Genomic DNA, 16,659 nt, shown 5'->3' with positions numbered 1-16,659 from the left:
TTAGTAATACATTAACAACTAACTACAGTACTGTACATCATAAATAATTAAGAGAACTTTACTTACATATTTCCACTCATTCTTCCTGCTTCTAAGAAAACACAAGGAGTGTTATATTTGTTGTGCTTCAAGTGGATGCTGAAAAACAAAAGGATATAATTAAATCTCTAGGACATTTGAAATCTTTACAATAATCTATATTTTTTACTAGACGAATTTCATGAAGTCAAGCAAGTTACAAGCTGCTTTACCCCTACACAAAATGTTACAAAAGTAACTTTTGTTCTCTGAACTGTACTGTCCAGAACAGTACACAGGAATTCATACTTAGAATTATCAAGTAAAGAAAATGTCTTGAATCTTTTTCTTTGATGAGTACACCTTAATAAATAGGTCAATTACTAGTTGCTCTGGTGAGAGAAACAGTCACGGAGAAACAAATTACTATGTAGGGGCTAAAAAAAAAAAAAAAAAGTACTCCCAATAAAATATAGTCTGGAACTAGAGAACATAAAAGATTTAAGGTAAAATTAATAAACCTTGATTTTTTTTTTTTATGTCTTGTTACTATTTTAGTGGGAGGTAACATCCAGGCTTTTAGACTTGACAGGTCATCAGGAACCTTAAGGATCCTGTACTGATATCCTGGATGATGTGCACCAAAAAACTGTTAAAATATATGTTTTAAGCACTTTGTATTTTTTGTAGGTATACAGACCAGAACCTTTTATATAGAGTATCCTTCAGCATGAGCCAGGATGTCATTGAAATTGGTAACAAGGTAGTCAATTAGTGGTGGTAACAGGGTAATACCCTTCAGTCACCTGCTGTTTCTAAGCAATTTTCCCTTCAGCCTCATGGACAAAGTAGGGTGGATGAGATGAGAACTATGAAAAATCCTGGTATGTATACCTATGAAAAATACAAATTACTCTTAATTTGAAAACATAAATATCTAATTTAAGATTTATTCTTTAGATATCTACCTGTCCATTATATAGGTTTTCCTAATGCACCACTAGTAGTTCGACACGAAACAAAAAATGAGAACACTCAGTTTTCTACGAATATCCATTTTCTATTCATCTATATCCCCCACCCGCTACCAAGGGACCAATAGGTACAAACACTCACAGCCAGTCAGTCTACTTCTGTCCACTTTGAATGTGGAGAGGTAGGAAGGGCAAATTGTATAAAGGAGAAGTATTTAAAAAATAGATCTTAAATTACGTATATATATTTTTTAAATGAACCTTACCTCTCCATTACATAGCCAACCCCCACATTTGAGAAAGGAGGTGGGTAAAGTGAAAATCAACCAACCCTTTAAAGGCTACTTAGTAACAGCTAAGTTTACCCAATGAATTTAATCCATCAGTTACTACTGCTGCCTTAGGTGGATTGTCACTCTGGTATGAGATTCTCATCACGAAGATACCCAAGGTCTCTTTGGAGGATGCACCTCCAGCAGAAAGGGGGGTAGGGTTACTGTGTCAAAACCTTACAGAGCCAATGATGGATAACCCCCGCTGATAACCATGAATAGGCGTATATAGTCCTATTCTTGTTTTACATTATTTTGCCATAATGTACTGTATTTCTATTCTCATTTAAAAACGGACTTGTGTATATGGTTTATAACCACAAATAAACTTACATAAGCTTAATCTGTCACGATAGCCTTTGGATTTTACTTGCCCAAGCAGTCTCATTCAAATAGATTTCAATGAAATCTACAAGACATTCAGGAATGATGCTGCCACTTTCAGCCTTCATTATACACAAATCCAACACTTTAGGGGTCCAGATTCACTACTTCCTTGTGTGTTTGTTTAAGTTTTCTTTCCTGTTTTCAATTTCTTCTTTCGACAGAACTGCAAACAGAAGTATATTTGTTAAAAAATTAGCAGTTTATCTGCTTACAGAAGCAGAGATTGTAAAAGAACAAAGGGAATAAAGCTCTGCAACTCATGCGAATAGTGTAGTGTGCCCGCAACTGTGATTGTGGAGTGAGCACTCAGGAACCAGGAACCAGGTAGGAACCTGGCACGGGCTCTTGCTCTTCAGCAGCAACTTTTTGATAAATCTGAACAAATGGGCAGTTCATCTGTTTACAGAAGCAGAGACTTGCAATTTTCTCAAAATTCTATGGGTCTGTGTCCTCTACAACATGCTTTTGTTTATTTAATATCCCCTTTATTCTCTTTGTTTTTTACATCTCTGCTTCTGTAAGCAGATAAACTGCTCATTCTTCATTGTTTTCCACGGTTCAATAAATATTTGATAAATCTGTGTGCTGATATTGAATTTACATAAGGCAGTTAATTTGGACCCCTAAACTGTAGGATTACCTACACAATTATTTTCCTGTGGAAAAATGGCAAAATTACAAATATATATATATAACATTCTGACATCCATATCAATTACTAAAAAAACATCTGTTACATCATTAATTTTGCTACAAACACTTATTATAATAAAACTCAACACACTGTTTCTGAATGGAACATACTATATGTCCAGGGATGGAAAGTGAACTGAGCCAAAAAAGTTGCCTCCCCACATCAAAGTTGAAGTGCACCTACATAGGCCATTTGGCTGGAGGCGTGTCAATCGAGATGAGCTATTGGCAGAACTAAGTAACAGCTTCACATGGGGTATTACTTTGGAAATTGATTTTTCCCATACTATTTTGGTTGCTTATCAAGAATTTACCATTATTTTTTGGCGGTTGACTGTAATTACCTTCAGAACATGATATTTTAATGATAAAATAAAGTTTGTTCATACTTACCTGGCAGATATATATATAGCTGTATTCTCCGAAGGTCCGACAGAATTTCAAATTTCACGGCACACGCAGTGGCCAGGTCAGGTGGTTAGTACCCATTCCCGCCGCTGGGAGGCGGGTATCAGGAACCATTCCCATTTTCTATTCAGATTTTCTAACGCCACTGTCTCCTGAGGGGAGGAGGGAGGGCAATATAAATATATATATCTGCCAGGTAAGTATGAACAAACTTTATTTTATCATTAAAATATCATTTTGTTCATGAGACTTACCTGCCAGATATATATATAGCTGAATACCACCTTTGGAGGGGGGTAGAGACAGCCAAGAAATAGGAAAAACCAATTATTGGTAAAATTATTTTGGTTCCTTATCTGATAGCGTAGCTGACTGAGTGGTTACTGTCACTCTAGTCTGCTTCTGCTTTACTAGAGACCCCAGCGAGGTAGTGACCTATATAGCTGGCGACTTCTAGATGATCTGTCAACGGGGGCGTGACCACAATGTGACTAGATCATAGCCCATACAAAGAGGACAAAAGAGCATTACTAACCACCTAACCAACACCTAAAGCGTTAGTTTGCAAAGGATTGGGAAGACTGCCTCCAGTAGTCGACCCAACAACCACAAAAAACAATTAAAAAACACACCTATAGGATCAGAGTTACCCCCCTGTCCCCAAGGTTGCTGAAGCAGCAATGTATGGTCCCAGCGAAAAGCAATTTCGTATGCTACCTAAACATCTTGCCAAGAGTGTGAGGCAAACACCGAATTGACTTCGCCAAAATGTGGCACTAAAAATGTCACTGAGTACCATATTTTTCTTGAACGCCATGGAGGTAGCAACTGCCCTCACCTCGTGAGCGTTAACTCAACAACTTGAAGTTGGAGTCGTCACAACTAGAGTGTGGTCCTCTAATGATGGTGTTCCCTAATGAAGAATGCCAGTGCATTCTTCGACATAGGTTTAACTGGTTGCCTCACAGAACACCATAAAACATCCAATGGACCACGAGTGTCCTGTGTTCTTTTAAGGTAGAACTTGAGAGCTCTAACTGGACATAGAACTCCCTCAGGTTCCTGTCCAATAAGGTCTGCTAAACCTTTAATTTCAAAGTGTCTAGGCCAAGGGTTAGAAGACCTATCATTCTTAGCCAAGAACTTAGGGCTTAAAGAATAGACAGCATTGTGTTCCTTGAAGCCCACATGACGGCCTCGAACTTCTCTCACTCTCTTCGCCGCGAGGAATGCCGTTTGAGTAACATCCTTAAGAGATGCAGAGTGGAGAGGCTCAAAAGGACTAAATATCAAAAACTTGAGCATTACGTCCAAGTTCCAAGCAGGGGAAATCAGCTGAGGAACCTTGGACGTCTTGAAAGAGCTCGTAAGATCGTGGAGGTCCTTATTGTCAGACAAAGCTAATCCTCTGTGTCTGAATACAATCGAAAGCATGCTCCGATAACACTTGATAGTCGGAACTGCTATATCGAGTTTTTTTCTTAAGTAAAGGAGAAAATCCGCAACCTGGCTCACAGTGATAGAGGAAGAGGAAAAGCCCTTCTTTCTACACCAACCTTTGAAGGTTGCTCACTTTGCTAGATATATCCTTTAGATGAAGAACTTCTGGCTCTAGCGATGGCCCGTGCCACCTGGCCAGAAAAACCCTTCGCTCTGACCAAGTTTCGATAGTCTGAAAGCAGTCAGGTTCAGAGCGGGAGATTCAAAGATATCTCGTGAAGTGGGTTTGTATGAGCAGGTCTGCTCTCATAGGAAGGGTCCTCGAACGTCCACCAACCAGAAGAGAAACTCCGAGAACCAGTGGTTCAAAGGCCAAAACATGGGGATGAGAGTCATCCTCGTCCCTTGTGAGGCCGCGAACTTCGTGATGACTTCTCCCAGAATTTAGAACGGGGAAAAAAGGCGTAAACATCTATTCCCATCCAATCCCAGGAAGAGCAACTATCGCAACTGCCCCAGGGTCGAGTACAGATGAGCTTTACAGAGGAGCCTCGCTGTTCTTGAGGTCGTGAAAATATCCACAAGATGGCGACCCCAAAATTTCCAAAAATCTTGGCAAACCTCCTGATGAAGGGTCCATTCCTTCGGCAGGAGTTGATGGCGCCAACAGAGCAGGTCTGCTCGAACATTTTCGACCTCTGCCACAAAACTTGTGAGAATCGAAATGTTGCGAGCATAGGCTCAAAGAATAATCTCTCTTGCAAGGCTGAACAGGGAACAAGTATTGTCCGAGTTTGCTAGAACTACACGATTGCAAACTTGGACCTCAAGAATTGGCGAGCTAAAAGATAGCCGCCAAATCTTTGAAGTCGATGTGCCAGGACACCTGTTCCTCTCTCCAGGTTCCTAACACTTTCTCTCCCTCTAGTGTTGCCCCCAACCTGTTGACGACCCGTCGGAAAACAACACTAGGTTGGGGTTCAGAAGCTTGAGGAGATCCCTTTCTGCAATTCCGTTGGATCGAGCCACCACCACAGATCCTCTTTATATAAGGAAGAATTCTCAATTCCTCTTTCAAGTCTTCCTTGCTTTGTCAGTTCTCCAACAAAAAGAACTGAAGAGGCCTGAGATGCAGACTCCCCAGAAAACAAACTTCTCCAGCGAGGAAATGGTCCCCAGCAGACTCATTCCTTCCTTCACCTAGCATGTTTCCTTTTCCAAGAAGGCCGAAACTTTTTCGCACATAGAAGTTGCCGTTCTTGGGACGGAGACGCTATAAAAGCCGCTGAATAGATCTGAATTCCCAGACACAATGGACAGTGAGGGGATCAGCTGCGACTTCTCCACAGACCAGAAGTCCCAGGGACTTCACGAGTTGCAGAGTCAACTGAAGGTCCTCCAGATACCTTCGCTTCGACGACGCCGAATCAACCAGTCGTCCAAGTAGAGTGAGATCCTGACGTGCGACAGATGCAACTGCATCGCAACGTTTTTCATGAGACGCGTGTAAACACCCTCGAGCAAAATGTGACGCCAACAGCATCTGGTGTTCCCAGGCGGTCAACCATCCAAGTACTGACCAGACCCAACGTTGCTTAACTTCGCTGATCGGACGAGAAGCGGTGTTTTCAACGTGGTATGGCCGTTAGCAGAGTCCAAAGCAGAGAGCCCTGAACTGGTACGTCTAGTCCCCAAGACAACCTGAGATACTTCACGAACGTGGATGAATTGGGGCGTGAAGATAAGTATCTTGGAGATCCAAAGATACCATCCAATCCCCGGGATGAAGGGCTCCTAGTATTGACTGCGAGGTCTCCATCTTGAACTTTTCCTTCCGACCAAGTTGTTCGACCTGTTGACGTCCAAAGACGGGTCTCCAGCCTACTGAAAGTTTCGGGACTAGAAACAATCTGTAGTAAAATCCCGGGAACACCGAGTCAATATCTGTTCCACTGCTCTCCGCTCGAACATCTGTTAGAGCAAAAGGTCAAACAATTTTCTGTTTGACAGAAAGGCAATTGGGAAACAAAAAACAAAAGAGGAGACAGGAAGGGAATCAAGTAACCTCTCTCTAACAGTAGGAGGGACCAAACGTCTGCCCCTCACTCTTTCCAGGCTTGTGCAAAATGAAGCCTGGTTGCAAAGGAGTCTGGAGATGAAGGGAGTCACTTGCTACCTCTCTGGAAGTGACATTCCTTCGGGAAAAAACTCTTTCTCGTGGAAAGGGTCTCGTTTGCTTCCCATGGAAGCCCCTTTGTTATACATACATTTAGCTTTCGTTTACTTTTTGTATCTGAGATCGGTGCAAGCGTTATGAAGGAGATGCAGTTTGAATGTCGATAACTTTAGTTTTGAGAAAAACGATATCTTTTGCTTCTCTGTGTATTTATTTGCTTGCCGTTACACAGTTTGATGTTTTTATGACATAATGAAAAGCCAAAAAATAGACCTGCAAAGTAATATAACTTCGCTAAATGAAGCGAGTGTCAAAACACGGCTGAGGTTGGCCAGCGAAACGTTTTACTTAGTCAAGCTCTGAGCTGCTACTGACTGACTGCCACTGACTGCCCTGCGGCATTCCTGTCTTTCGCTCATGCGTACTATGTCCACAGGGTTGCCATAGATCGCATTAGATATTAGTTCATAGCTAAAAGGAAATTACCACCGAAGTACTGACAATATCATTACATTATATGAAAAATGTAATTTGACTATGATAGGTTACTGTTTTGTTTATAACTTCTAACTGTGGCGAACTTTTAAATAAAACTTTCTGAGAAGATAGTCAGGATATGTATGATGCCATATATAAAATATCCCAGAAAATTTTATTTCCGATTTTTTTACATTACCAAACGCCCCTTAAGACAAAGACAACTGCGAGGGTGGAGAGAGAGGAGCCGACGGTTGAAAAGTCTCAGGAAACAGATCCCTAAGAAAAAGCCAGAGTCTGATAATCAGAGGAAGAAGAAGACGAAAAGAAGTTTCTCTTCATACAAAGGCTGTGACGAAAAGAGGATGTTCTTCCGCAGCTGGTGGGTCTTGGAGTGAGTGGTGAAAGTAGTTCCGATTCGCCGATACGTAGCGGGAACTCCCGCGAACAAAGTCGTCGTCAACTAGAGTACGTGATAGTAAACATAAAAATGTGGAACGCTTCACGATTAGCGTGTCATCCTTGCGCAAGAGCCATGCTAATCTTCTCTGTATCGTTCCAATTAGTATATGTACTGCCGAAGCAAGTACTGGCTAAATTAAGAAGGACATCAAATGTTGAAGCGGTAGTTGTGCGACATGATGAACAACTGGAGCGTGTCAACACAAGACTTGAAGCTATACGGCGAAGCGAAGCGGAGCGTCATGGCGTGACGCCGCGAGAGGCTCCGTGGCAAGTACTAGAAGAGAGTCACAGCGTGGCGCGGCGTCATGGGCCATGGCTAGATGCGCCGAAAGGCCAAGGTGAGGAGCGTGAAGCGTGAGAAGCGCACGAAGAGCAAGACGCAGCGTTCCTGGCGCGAGACAAGAGAAAAGGCCAACACCTCAACTCGGGAAGACGAATAGGAAGCCACTAAACACTCTCTCTAGAAGACAGACGCTCTGTATCGTTCCCAAAGCGGGAGACGAAGGTGAAAGTCTGTACCTCTTAACAGGCAGATTCGAATCTTGAAAGGTTCATGAGAGCATCCAGCTGTTGTTGCAAACCCAACAAAATCTTCGCCAGCGTTGGAGAAGCCACTCTCTCGGGAGAAGGGCTGAACCTGAGAGAAGGAAAGGGGCGAGAGAGACGATACTTCCTTCCACAGGGGAAGAAGCTCTAGCCCTGCCTTAGCGCGACAGGGGGGGTCGAGTAGAGTGATCATTCGAAAAACACTTTATTCTCTTCTGCAGAGGAATATCCACGCAACTTTCGGGAAGAGTACAAACGTCTCAGAGGAAGAGGACGTGAAGCGTCCTCTCCTCTAAGCTTCTCTTAAGAGGGCGAGAGTCCAACCGAGAGCTCCAACCCCGTGGCGGGAGGACGTGTCGGAGGACGCGAAGCAATCCTTCAGGATGCGTGCCTGAGCACGATCCCTGGCAGCCTGGGTAGCGTCATCAGGACCTGCCGAAGGGGACGCCAGATCGGTGGGGTCCCCGTAACCCTCATGCGGCTTTCGACATGCCCCTCCCTGGTCCTGGGAGTTCGACAGAGGTCCAGGCCTAGAGGCATTATAGGGCCGATCTGACGCCCCTCCACAACACTAGGGGCACTAGCACTAACACTATGCGTTTGAATTGCATTCACTTTAGTTTCAAGAGCACGATTGACTCCACACGAGCCAGGGAATAACCTTCTGCAGCAACAAACTACAGGGTTAATAATAAATTACTACAGGGTTACTAGTAGGAGAAAACCCTGACTGTCCAACTAAGGATGCACTCTAGGAGGAAGATTTCCTCAGCCTATCACGCTCCAATTTAAGCATATAGGCTTCATATTTCTTCCACTCACCCTCAGACAATCCCACACATTCATTACCGATTATCATAGAGCATTGAACACCCTTACATATCATACATAAAGAGTGAGGAACTATCAAAGTCTTCAATAGCCTCACCTTACATTCACCCAAGCTACAGACTTGATAGCTAGAGGTAAGACATCTTAATTATAAGAAAAGTCAAAAGCAAAATCAAAACGGTCCACAAAGAGCGTATGCCAAGTCACAGATCCAGTCGAATACCAAAAACAACCAAAATACTTAAGTGACAACAAATTTCGAAATCCAAAGGGCGGAGGAACTGACAACAGGTGTTGACAGTCCGGCGACAGAGAAAATCTGAATAGAAAATGGGAATGGTTCTGATACCCGCCTCCCAGCGGCGGGAATGGGTACTAACCACCTGACCGGCCACTGCGTGTGCCGCGAAATTTGAAATTCTGTCGGACCTTCGGAGAATACAGCTATATATATATCTGCCAGGTAAGTATGAACAAATGATATGTTACTGTATGCTAGGCATCCTGGATGCTATTGTGCATGTGCAGTGCTATAGGGGAGCTTTGGTAAAATGTGGAGTTTAGTTCACCGGGGGGAATGCAACCCGGCTAAGTAACACAGCCTGCCAGGTTAGGTTAGGTTGTGTTAGGTAAGTATAGTTCCCTTTATAATCGGTTTCCTTAGCCAATCCCTTCTTGAACATATGGCTCCCTTATGACTTAAGCATGCACGGAACCATTCCGTAACAAGAACATGGCAGTCCGCTCTTTCTCCCGTTTTCCCCCACCCAAAACCCCGCGTTCCCAAAGGGTGCCCAATCATGTTGGGTAAAGATGAAGTTAATAATAATTGACAGACAACAAACACCACCACCCCCTTCGTCAGCAACACTAAAAGCATATGAAAAATCAATTTCTAAGGTAATAATCTGTGCGGAGCTGTTGCATAGCTTTACCTAGCTATTTGCTCAGGTTGCCTTTGCAGGCGGGAAAAACTGTGCAGGCATAAAAACGTTAGTGGCCTGGCACATGTGGGCCAAGTAATCTGTGGGGTAAAACTTTACAATAGCTGTGCAACCTGATTTCCGGCAGTCGTCGACTGGGGCAGGTTACCACCTTTTTGGGGGGTCACCCAGCCAGGTCAGGGCATTTTGCCCCAAGTTAGCTTAGGTAGGTAAGATCTGGTTAGGTCAGGACCTGGCATTAGAGGAAAGGTCAGGTCTATTATGTATGAGAATCTGTCCCGGTTGACGACTGGTGGGAATCAGGCCATGCAACTATTGTAAAGTTTTACGGTAATTCTAAGCCGGCTGTCCGCGGTGAGCTAGACTGTGGCAATTGGCGTTTTACTATGTTATTTTACTTGCTTTACAAGAATCTAAAGTAATATTTTGTTGCCCGGTTGTAACTAAACTGTGATTGACCTTTGAAGACTACAAGACTTGAATTACCTAACGCAGGGTAGGTCTAAGCCGGCATTCTGCGGCAAGCCGGCCCCCCCACCTCCATAGGTAATACGGCAAAATTGTAACCAGTAAAAACCTCTAGGGTACGTTATGTTGGTATTTTTAGGGGTGTTTACTGGTTACAATTTTGCCGTATTAGCTATGGAGGGTGAGGGGCTTGCTGCGGAATGCTGGCTTAGACCTACCCTGCGTGAGGCAATTCAAGTCGCGTAGTCTTCAAAGGTCAATGACAGCTTAGTTACGGCTGGCCGACAAAATATTACTTTAAATTCTTGTAAAGCAACTAAAATAACATAGAAAAACGTCAATTGCCATAATCTAGCTCACCGCGGACAGCCGGCTTAGAATTACCGTTTTACCATCTGTGGTTGGTCTTGCTAGCCTACAAATATGAAAGCTTTAAGAATCATACTGTAGCTTTTAGCTCAACTACCAGAACCACACGGGAACTGATAAACAAAACGTAGTTAGTTTAAGCTACTCTATAATTACCTTATGCTGATAAGGACTCGCGCTCAAGTACGCTACACGTCAGTAACCCTAATGACATTCAGCCTAGGCCTATTGGTATTAACGTAGGCTACGTTTAGGGTCTAAGAGTTCAACTGGCCCACATCTCAGCAATGAAGATGACCACGTCGTGCAATATACTAGCCTGCCAACGGTCTACCTGTATGGGATACTCACTTAGCCTGTACAGTGTCAACGTAAAATAACGTGAATGATATTTTCCTGGTTGGTCTTAGGCCGACCCCGTCCCCACAGATGAGTATGCCTAGTACCTCAAATGTTTTACTTAACAACGTTCTTACCATCGAGTCCCGTCGTAGTCTGCACAACACTCTACCCTAGGATCCAAGAACTGCTTCCATAGGCAAATTTAAGTGATACAATCACAATGAACAGTAAATTGTTCCTCTTGAATTAATGGGCACCGCTTAATACTTTATCTGACACTTCGACCCCGCAGGTCAAAACATGAAGTTGCCGCCTTGCTGGTTCTTCTTCTTCTCTTGGTTCCAGGAACTTCCTAAGCGGTCACTCAACAAAGTTGCGGGCACACTGCACTGTGCGTGCCAGGTGCAGAGCTGTTTAACTTGAAATCGTTTTACTTTATATTGTTATTATTGTTATTCAGAAGATTAAACCTATTCATATGGAACAAGCCCGCAGGGGCCACTGACTTGAAATTCAACCTTCCAAAGGATATGGTGCTCATTAAGAAGAAGTAAGAGGAGGTAAAGAAAAATACATAAAGAAGTAATCCCACTTATTAAAGAAGAAAAAATAAATTGATAAATTAATAAATAGATAAATATGTATTAAAATGCAAGAAGAATTATATTAGGATAGTATTGCATTGCGTCTTCGCTTGAACTTCTGAAGTTCCCATTGCACGACATCCTCTCGGAGGCTGTTCCATAGTCCAACGGTGTGAGGAATAAAGGACATCTGGAAGTGAGAAGTTCGACAGCGAAGCACATTTGTTGCATGTTGGTGCTGCTGTTCGGAGAATCTGGTTGCTCTCGGCAGATAAAGGGGATCATGGATCAATTGTGAATGTGAAAGATCTCTGTTGAAAGACAACTTATGAAAAAGTGACAAACAAGAGACCATGGTCCAAGTCATAACTGCTACTATTAGGAAACCGAAGCCTACCACCACGAACCACTCTGTCTAGAGAGATGAATCTCTGGCAGAAGCAGGCATCCACACCGGAGAACAGTATTCTAGTAAAGGAAGCACAAACGACATAAAACAAGTTGCACTGATTTTGTCACCGTTATAAATATATGAGACCTTACGAACACTACCTAACTTTCGTGCGGCATTTGCTGAAACTTTCATTAGATGTTTCTCAAGTTATATGTGAGTGAAAAGTTACACCTAGAATAGTTAAAGCTTAGGAATCATTCAGCAAAGTTCCATCCACCTGAAGGGGAGGATGGGATAGAAAATCTGTACGAGATCTACTAATCAATAATATTTTTGTTTTACTGGACTTCAGCCTCATGTCCTACCGACTACACCATTCCCTGATCCGGTCCATGTCCGGATTGAGGCTAAGGGCAGCTCCATTTCTCATAAGTGGAGACTTGACTACACCCGCAAGTGTTGCATCATCGGTATACTGAACAATCTTGTTTGCCAGGGCAACAACCACCTCACCTGTTTACACTAAAAATAACAGTGTACCAAGAACACTACCCTGTGGAACTCCAGACGAAATAGGTCTTAGTTCACTAAAGATCCCTACCCTACCTGCAAGGAAATCTTGAATCAATCCTAAAACATATCCACCCACTCCAAGACTCTGAAGTTTATAAATAAGTGCCTTGTGATTTACTAAATCGAAAGCAGCACTAAGATCTGTTTAAATTACTCTGCACTCAAAATCAAATGGCATGTCAAGTCTAAAAGAGCATCGCAGGTACCTAACTGCTTCCTATATGCATATTCACTATCAGCTAACAATCCTTTAGATTCTAAATACTTACATAGTGGCTTAAAAATAAGTTTTTCAGCAACTCTGGAGAGCACAGAGAGAATAGAGATTGGCCTGCAGTTACTGCAGTCTGCAGATATGCCACTCTTTGGAAGAGTCACTATATGTATTACGATGCTTGCGTTCATCAGCAAAGACACTACGTCAAGATAAAAATCTATAGAATCTACTAATCTTGGGAGACAGCACACTAGAAACTTTCTTAAAAAACAAAGGGAAGAAACCATCAGGATCTTCTTCACCCCAGCTGTCAAGATTATCCAGAATTTTCTTAACATTCCAGGCGCGAAATGCAAATTTTGTAAGAATAGGTTCAGGATGACAAGGACCTGGGAGAGGGACACCCTCAGCTGATTGCTTAGCTTTAAAAGCTCGATGAAGCAGTTCAGCCTTTTCCTTGGAGCCAGTAACCAATTTACCATCATCTGTTAGTAGTTGTGGAATGGAAGACGAGCCTGACCTAAAGATAGATGATACCAATTTGGCCCACCACAGATGAGGCTGAGTAATTCCTTCAAGTTTCCTCTTCAAGGAATTGTTGTACTTTCTCTCGGCTGCATGTTAGGTTCTATTTCCAGCACAGTGAATAAGTTGATTCTGACTCTGGCAGGTACTGTATATACATATATATATATATATATATATATATATATATATATATATATATATATATATATATGTGTGTGTGTGTGTGTATGTATCTATATACATACACACACAAACACACACACACACACACACACACACACACACATATATATATATATATATATATATATATATATATATATATATATATATATATATATATATATATATATATATATATATATATATATAAAGCTTAGGTATTTAGTCTTCTTCCTGCTGATCTCTAAACCTCTGTCTTCCAGTACCTTCCTCCATTGCTGTAGTTTTGACTCACTACCCCTCTGTTGGTGCTGCATAACACGATGTCATCAGTAAACAACATGCACCAGGAGGATTGAGCTCTTATTCCTTGAGATAGCACATCCAAAAGATATGGACTTAAAGCAGATCCCTGGTGTAAACCAACTCGTACTGGTATCCATTTAGTGAACCCAACACTGCTTCTAACCTGCGTTTTTGCTCCTTCATACATATCTTGGACCAACCTCACATACTTCTCCGGTGTTCCCTCTACTCGCTGCACCCCCAAACCTCTTGGCGTGATACTTTATCGTTTGCCTTTTGCAGATTTATGAATACTGTGTGCAGTCCTTTCTGCTTTTCCAGGTGTTTTTCCATCATTTGTCGAAGGGCAAACACTGCATCTGTCGTTGCTCTTCCTGGCATGAAACCAAACTGTTCTTCACCTCAGATGTATCTTCTCTTTGATCCATTATTCTTTCCCAGATTTTCATGGTGTGAGACATTAACTTTACTCCTCTGTAGTTTGCACAATCCTGGATGTCACCCTTCTCTTTATAGATGGGCACAATAAAGCTTTCTCTCCATTCTTTTGGTATCTTTTCCTGACTCTATATTTTCTTTGCTAGGCCCCACAGCATGTCTATTCCTTCTTCTCCCAGGCTCTTCCACACCTCTGCAGGAATTCCATCTGGTACTATTGCTTTACCACTTTTCGTCTTCTTTAGTGCCTTCTTTACTACCTTCCTGCTAATAGTATGTGTCATACCAAGGTTCTAGGATCCATCTTCAAAGAGTTTTCTAGGGTTTTCTTCATTTAACAGGTGTTCATAATGTTCTTTCCATCTCTTCTTTATCTTATCCTCGTTGTCTAAAACCACTCCATTCCCATCCTTAACCTGTTTTATATGGGAGTAGTCTTTGGTGTTCTTGTCCCTCGACTTTGCAATTCTGTGGATTTTTCTCTCCCCCTCAGGTGTTTCCAGCTCTTTGTACATGTCATCTAATGCGCTTGCCTTTTCTCGTGCAACTGCCTTCTTTACTTGTTTCTTATGTCTTTGGTACCTCTCCTTATCCTCTTGCTGTCCATATTTTTTCCGGATCTTTTTTGCATCTATTTTTGGCTTTCACCACCTCTTTCACTTCATCATTCCACCACCAGGTTTCCTTATCTTCAGGAGCTTTCTTTCCAGATGTCTTTCCCAAGTTCCCAACACCTCTCCACCCACTCTCTTTATCACCATACTGTTATGATTCCACCATTCTTGCGCTCCCTCTAGCAACCTACTTCCCTCAATACTCTCTCCTCAAATTTTGCCTCGCTTCCTCCTCTTGTGTCAGCTTCCATCACTTGATTGTTGATGGGACACGCGCAGGCTTGCTTTTTACTGTGTTCTTTATTTCCAAGTCCATTACCACCACCCTGTGCTGTGCCGCCACACTCTCTCCTTTAAAAAATTTGCAATTTCTCACCTCTCTCAGATGTGATCTGCACACGAGGAAGTTAATTTGACCTTCTCTTGCTCCACTCTTATATGTGATGTACTGATTTTCTTTCTTTTCAAACCAGGTGTTGACAACATCCAAATCAAATGACACTGCGCAGATCACAACCCCCTCTCCCTCGTCATTTCTCTCCAACTCCCCAGCCACCATGCACCCTCTCAATACCCTCTCTTCTGCTGGTATTTCACTAAACTGTTGGTCCATTTCCTCCCAAAATGCCACTTTCTCAACTTCATCGCATCCTGGTTGAGGGGCATAAGTACTCACGATGTTGACTATTTTTCCATCTAGGCACAGTTTCACAACCATTGCTCTGTCTTTTAAGCTTTTTGATGGAATTATTCCCACTCCATTTCTACCTTCCTTATTTGTTTCCACTATATAGCAATTTATATCCACATCCCAGCTCTCTTGCTTTATTTCCCCTCCATCTACTCTCCTGCACACACAAAATGCTTATCCTTCTTCTCTCCATCAGATCTGCTATCTCTCTTCCCTTTCCAGTCATCGTCCCCACGTTAAAAGTTCCAACTCTCAAAGTTACCACCATCTTCCTTCTCCTCACTCTTCTCATTTTTTTGGACTCGCTTCTTTAACCAGGGCCCCCATTACCCAGTAGCACTTGCCCATTTATCACAGGGGGCAGGTAAGGACCCTGCGAGTCACCTACGGGGAACGCCCTAGCAATATCCAATTTCTGATGAAAGTCAACTGTCACATTTGGTTTTGGCTGGATTTTATGGCCGGATGCCTTCCTGACGCCTATCCTCCCCATTTATCTAGGCTAGGGACCAGCACTGAGTTGGATTGGCTTGTCCTCCCCTGCAAGCGGCTGGGTTTGTATATATATATATATATATATATATATATATATATATATATATATATATATATATATATATATATATATATATCTGTGTGTGTGAATGTGCTTAAAAATCACAGTAGACGCAAGTGAGTTCAGTATGTGTGTGCTATAAATATATAGATATATATATATATATATATATATATATATATATATATATATATATATATATATATATATATATATATATATATATATATATATATAAATTATATATATATAAGCAATGCCACAGGAAAATGAAAGGCAGAAGTTCAGTACAAAGCACTTTCACATTTTTAATCACGTATCTTCAGGGCACAATTGAGTCACAGTTGCAAAGAAGGTTACAAGGTAAACAAAAGGAACAAGAATACCAGATGGTTAATTGTCAAAAGGGTAATAAACAGATTATCCAGGATAATCCAGGATCACGCGGTCACAAACTAAGACCATAGACTTAACCATAAGAGATACAGAAGCTTAGCCATACACAATCCAAGAACATGTATAAAATTGTCAACAACTTTTTTAATTATGAAGGCATCGAGTTTAAACAAACCAAGACCTAAATTTAGAATATTTACATTATTTGAAATGATAAAACAAGATTCAATGATATTCCCTTTAACTGCGTCATTACATGAGAATAAGGGTCTTGCTTCACTCCAATTAATAGGATGGTCTAAATCTCTCATATGTAGGAATAATGCATTT

At 41.9% G+C, this 16,659-nt stretch overlaps 2 protein-coding genes and 2 non-coding genes across 4 annotated transcripts in view; all 4 read right to left on the bottom strand.

Moving 5' to 3' along the window:
* The window catches only part of mei-41 (meiotic 41), a 593,070-nt gene extending 581,784 nt beyond the window's left edge, over window positions 1–11,286 (bottom strand). Inside the window, exons 1-2 of the mRNA XM_067099620.1 lie at window positions 11,005–11,286; window positions 67–138 (exon numbers count right to left, since the gene is read on the bottom strand). Of these exons, the coding sequence (XP_066955721.1) occupies window positions 67–80 (14 nt within the window). The 5' untranslated portion in view covers window positions 81–138; window positions 11,005–11,286. The remainder of the gene's footprint in view (window positions 1–66; window positions 139–11,004) is intronic.
* On the bottom strand, window positions 112–15,404 carry LOC136835759 (uncharacterized). Its single transcript, XM_067099618.1, has 2 exons — window positions 15,063–15,404; window positions 112–138 (listed from the first exon to the last, which is right to left on the bottom strand). Exons 1-2 carry the CDS (start codon window positions 15,402–15,404, stop codon window positions 112–114), a joined length of 369 nt encoding a protein of 122 aa, XP_066955719.1.
* On the bottom strand, window positions 5,784–5,902 carry LOC136835970 (5S ribosomal RNA). Its single transcript, XR_010852317.1, has one exon. It is a non-coding gene; the product is annotated as a 5S ribosomal RNA (ribosomal RNA).
* Window positions 7,392–7,495, bottom strand: LOC136835985 (U6 spliceosomal RNA). The gene has a single exon (XR_010852323.1). It is a non-coding gene; the product is annotated as a U6 spliceosomal RNA (small nuclear RNA).
* Window positions 15,405–16,659: the final 1,255 nt, after the last annotated feature.

Source organism: Macrobrachium rosenbergii, chromosome 55, assembly GCF_040412425.1.
Source record: "Macrobrachium rosenbergii isolate ZJJX-2024 chromosome 55, ASM4041242v1, whole genome shotgun sequence".
NCBI classification, from domain to species: Eukaryota; Metazoa; Arthropoda; class Malacostraca; order Decapoda; family Palaemonidae; genus Macrobrachium; species Macrobrachium rosenbergii.
The sequence above is the reverse complement of the archived record's forward strand: the minus strand, read 5'-3'. Positions and strand labels throughout refer to the sequence as shown.

Coding starts and splice junctions, on each gene's coding strand:
- LOC136835759 (XM_067099618.1), bottom strand. CDS start 15,404: ATGGTTGTGAAACTGTGCCTAGATGGAAAAATAGTCAACATCGTGAGT. Junction 139..15,062: donor GCAGATCACATCTGAGAGAG/GTGAGAAATTGC, acceptor TTTGTTTTTCAG/CATCCACTTGAAGCACAACA.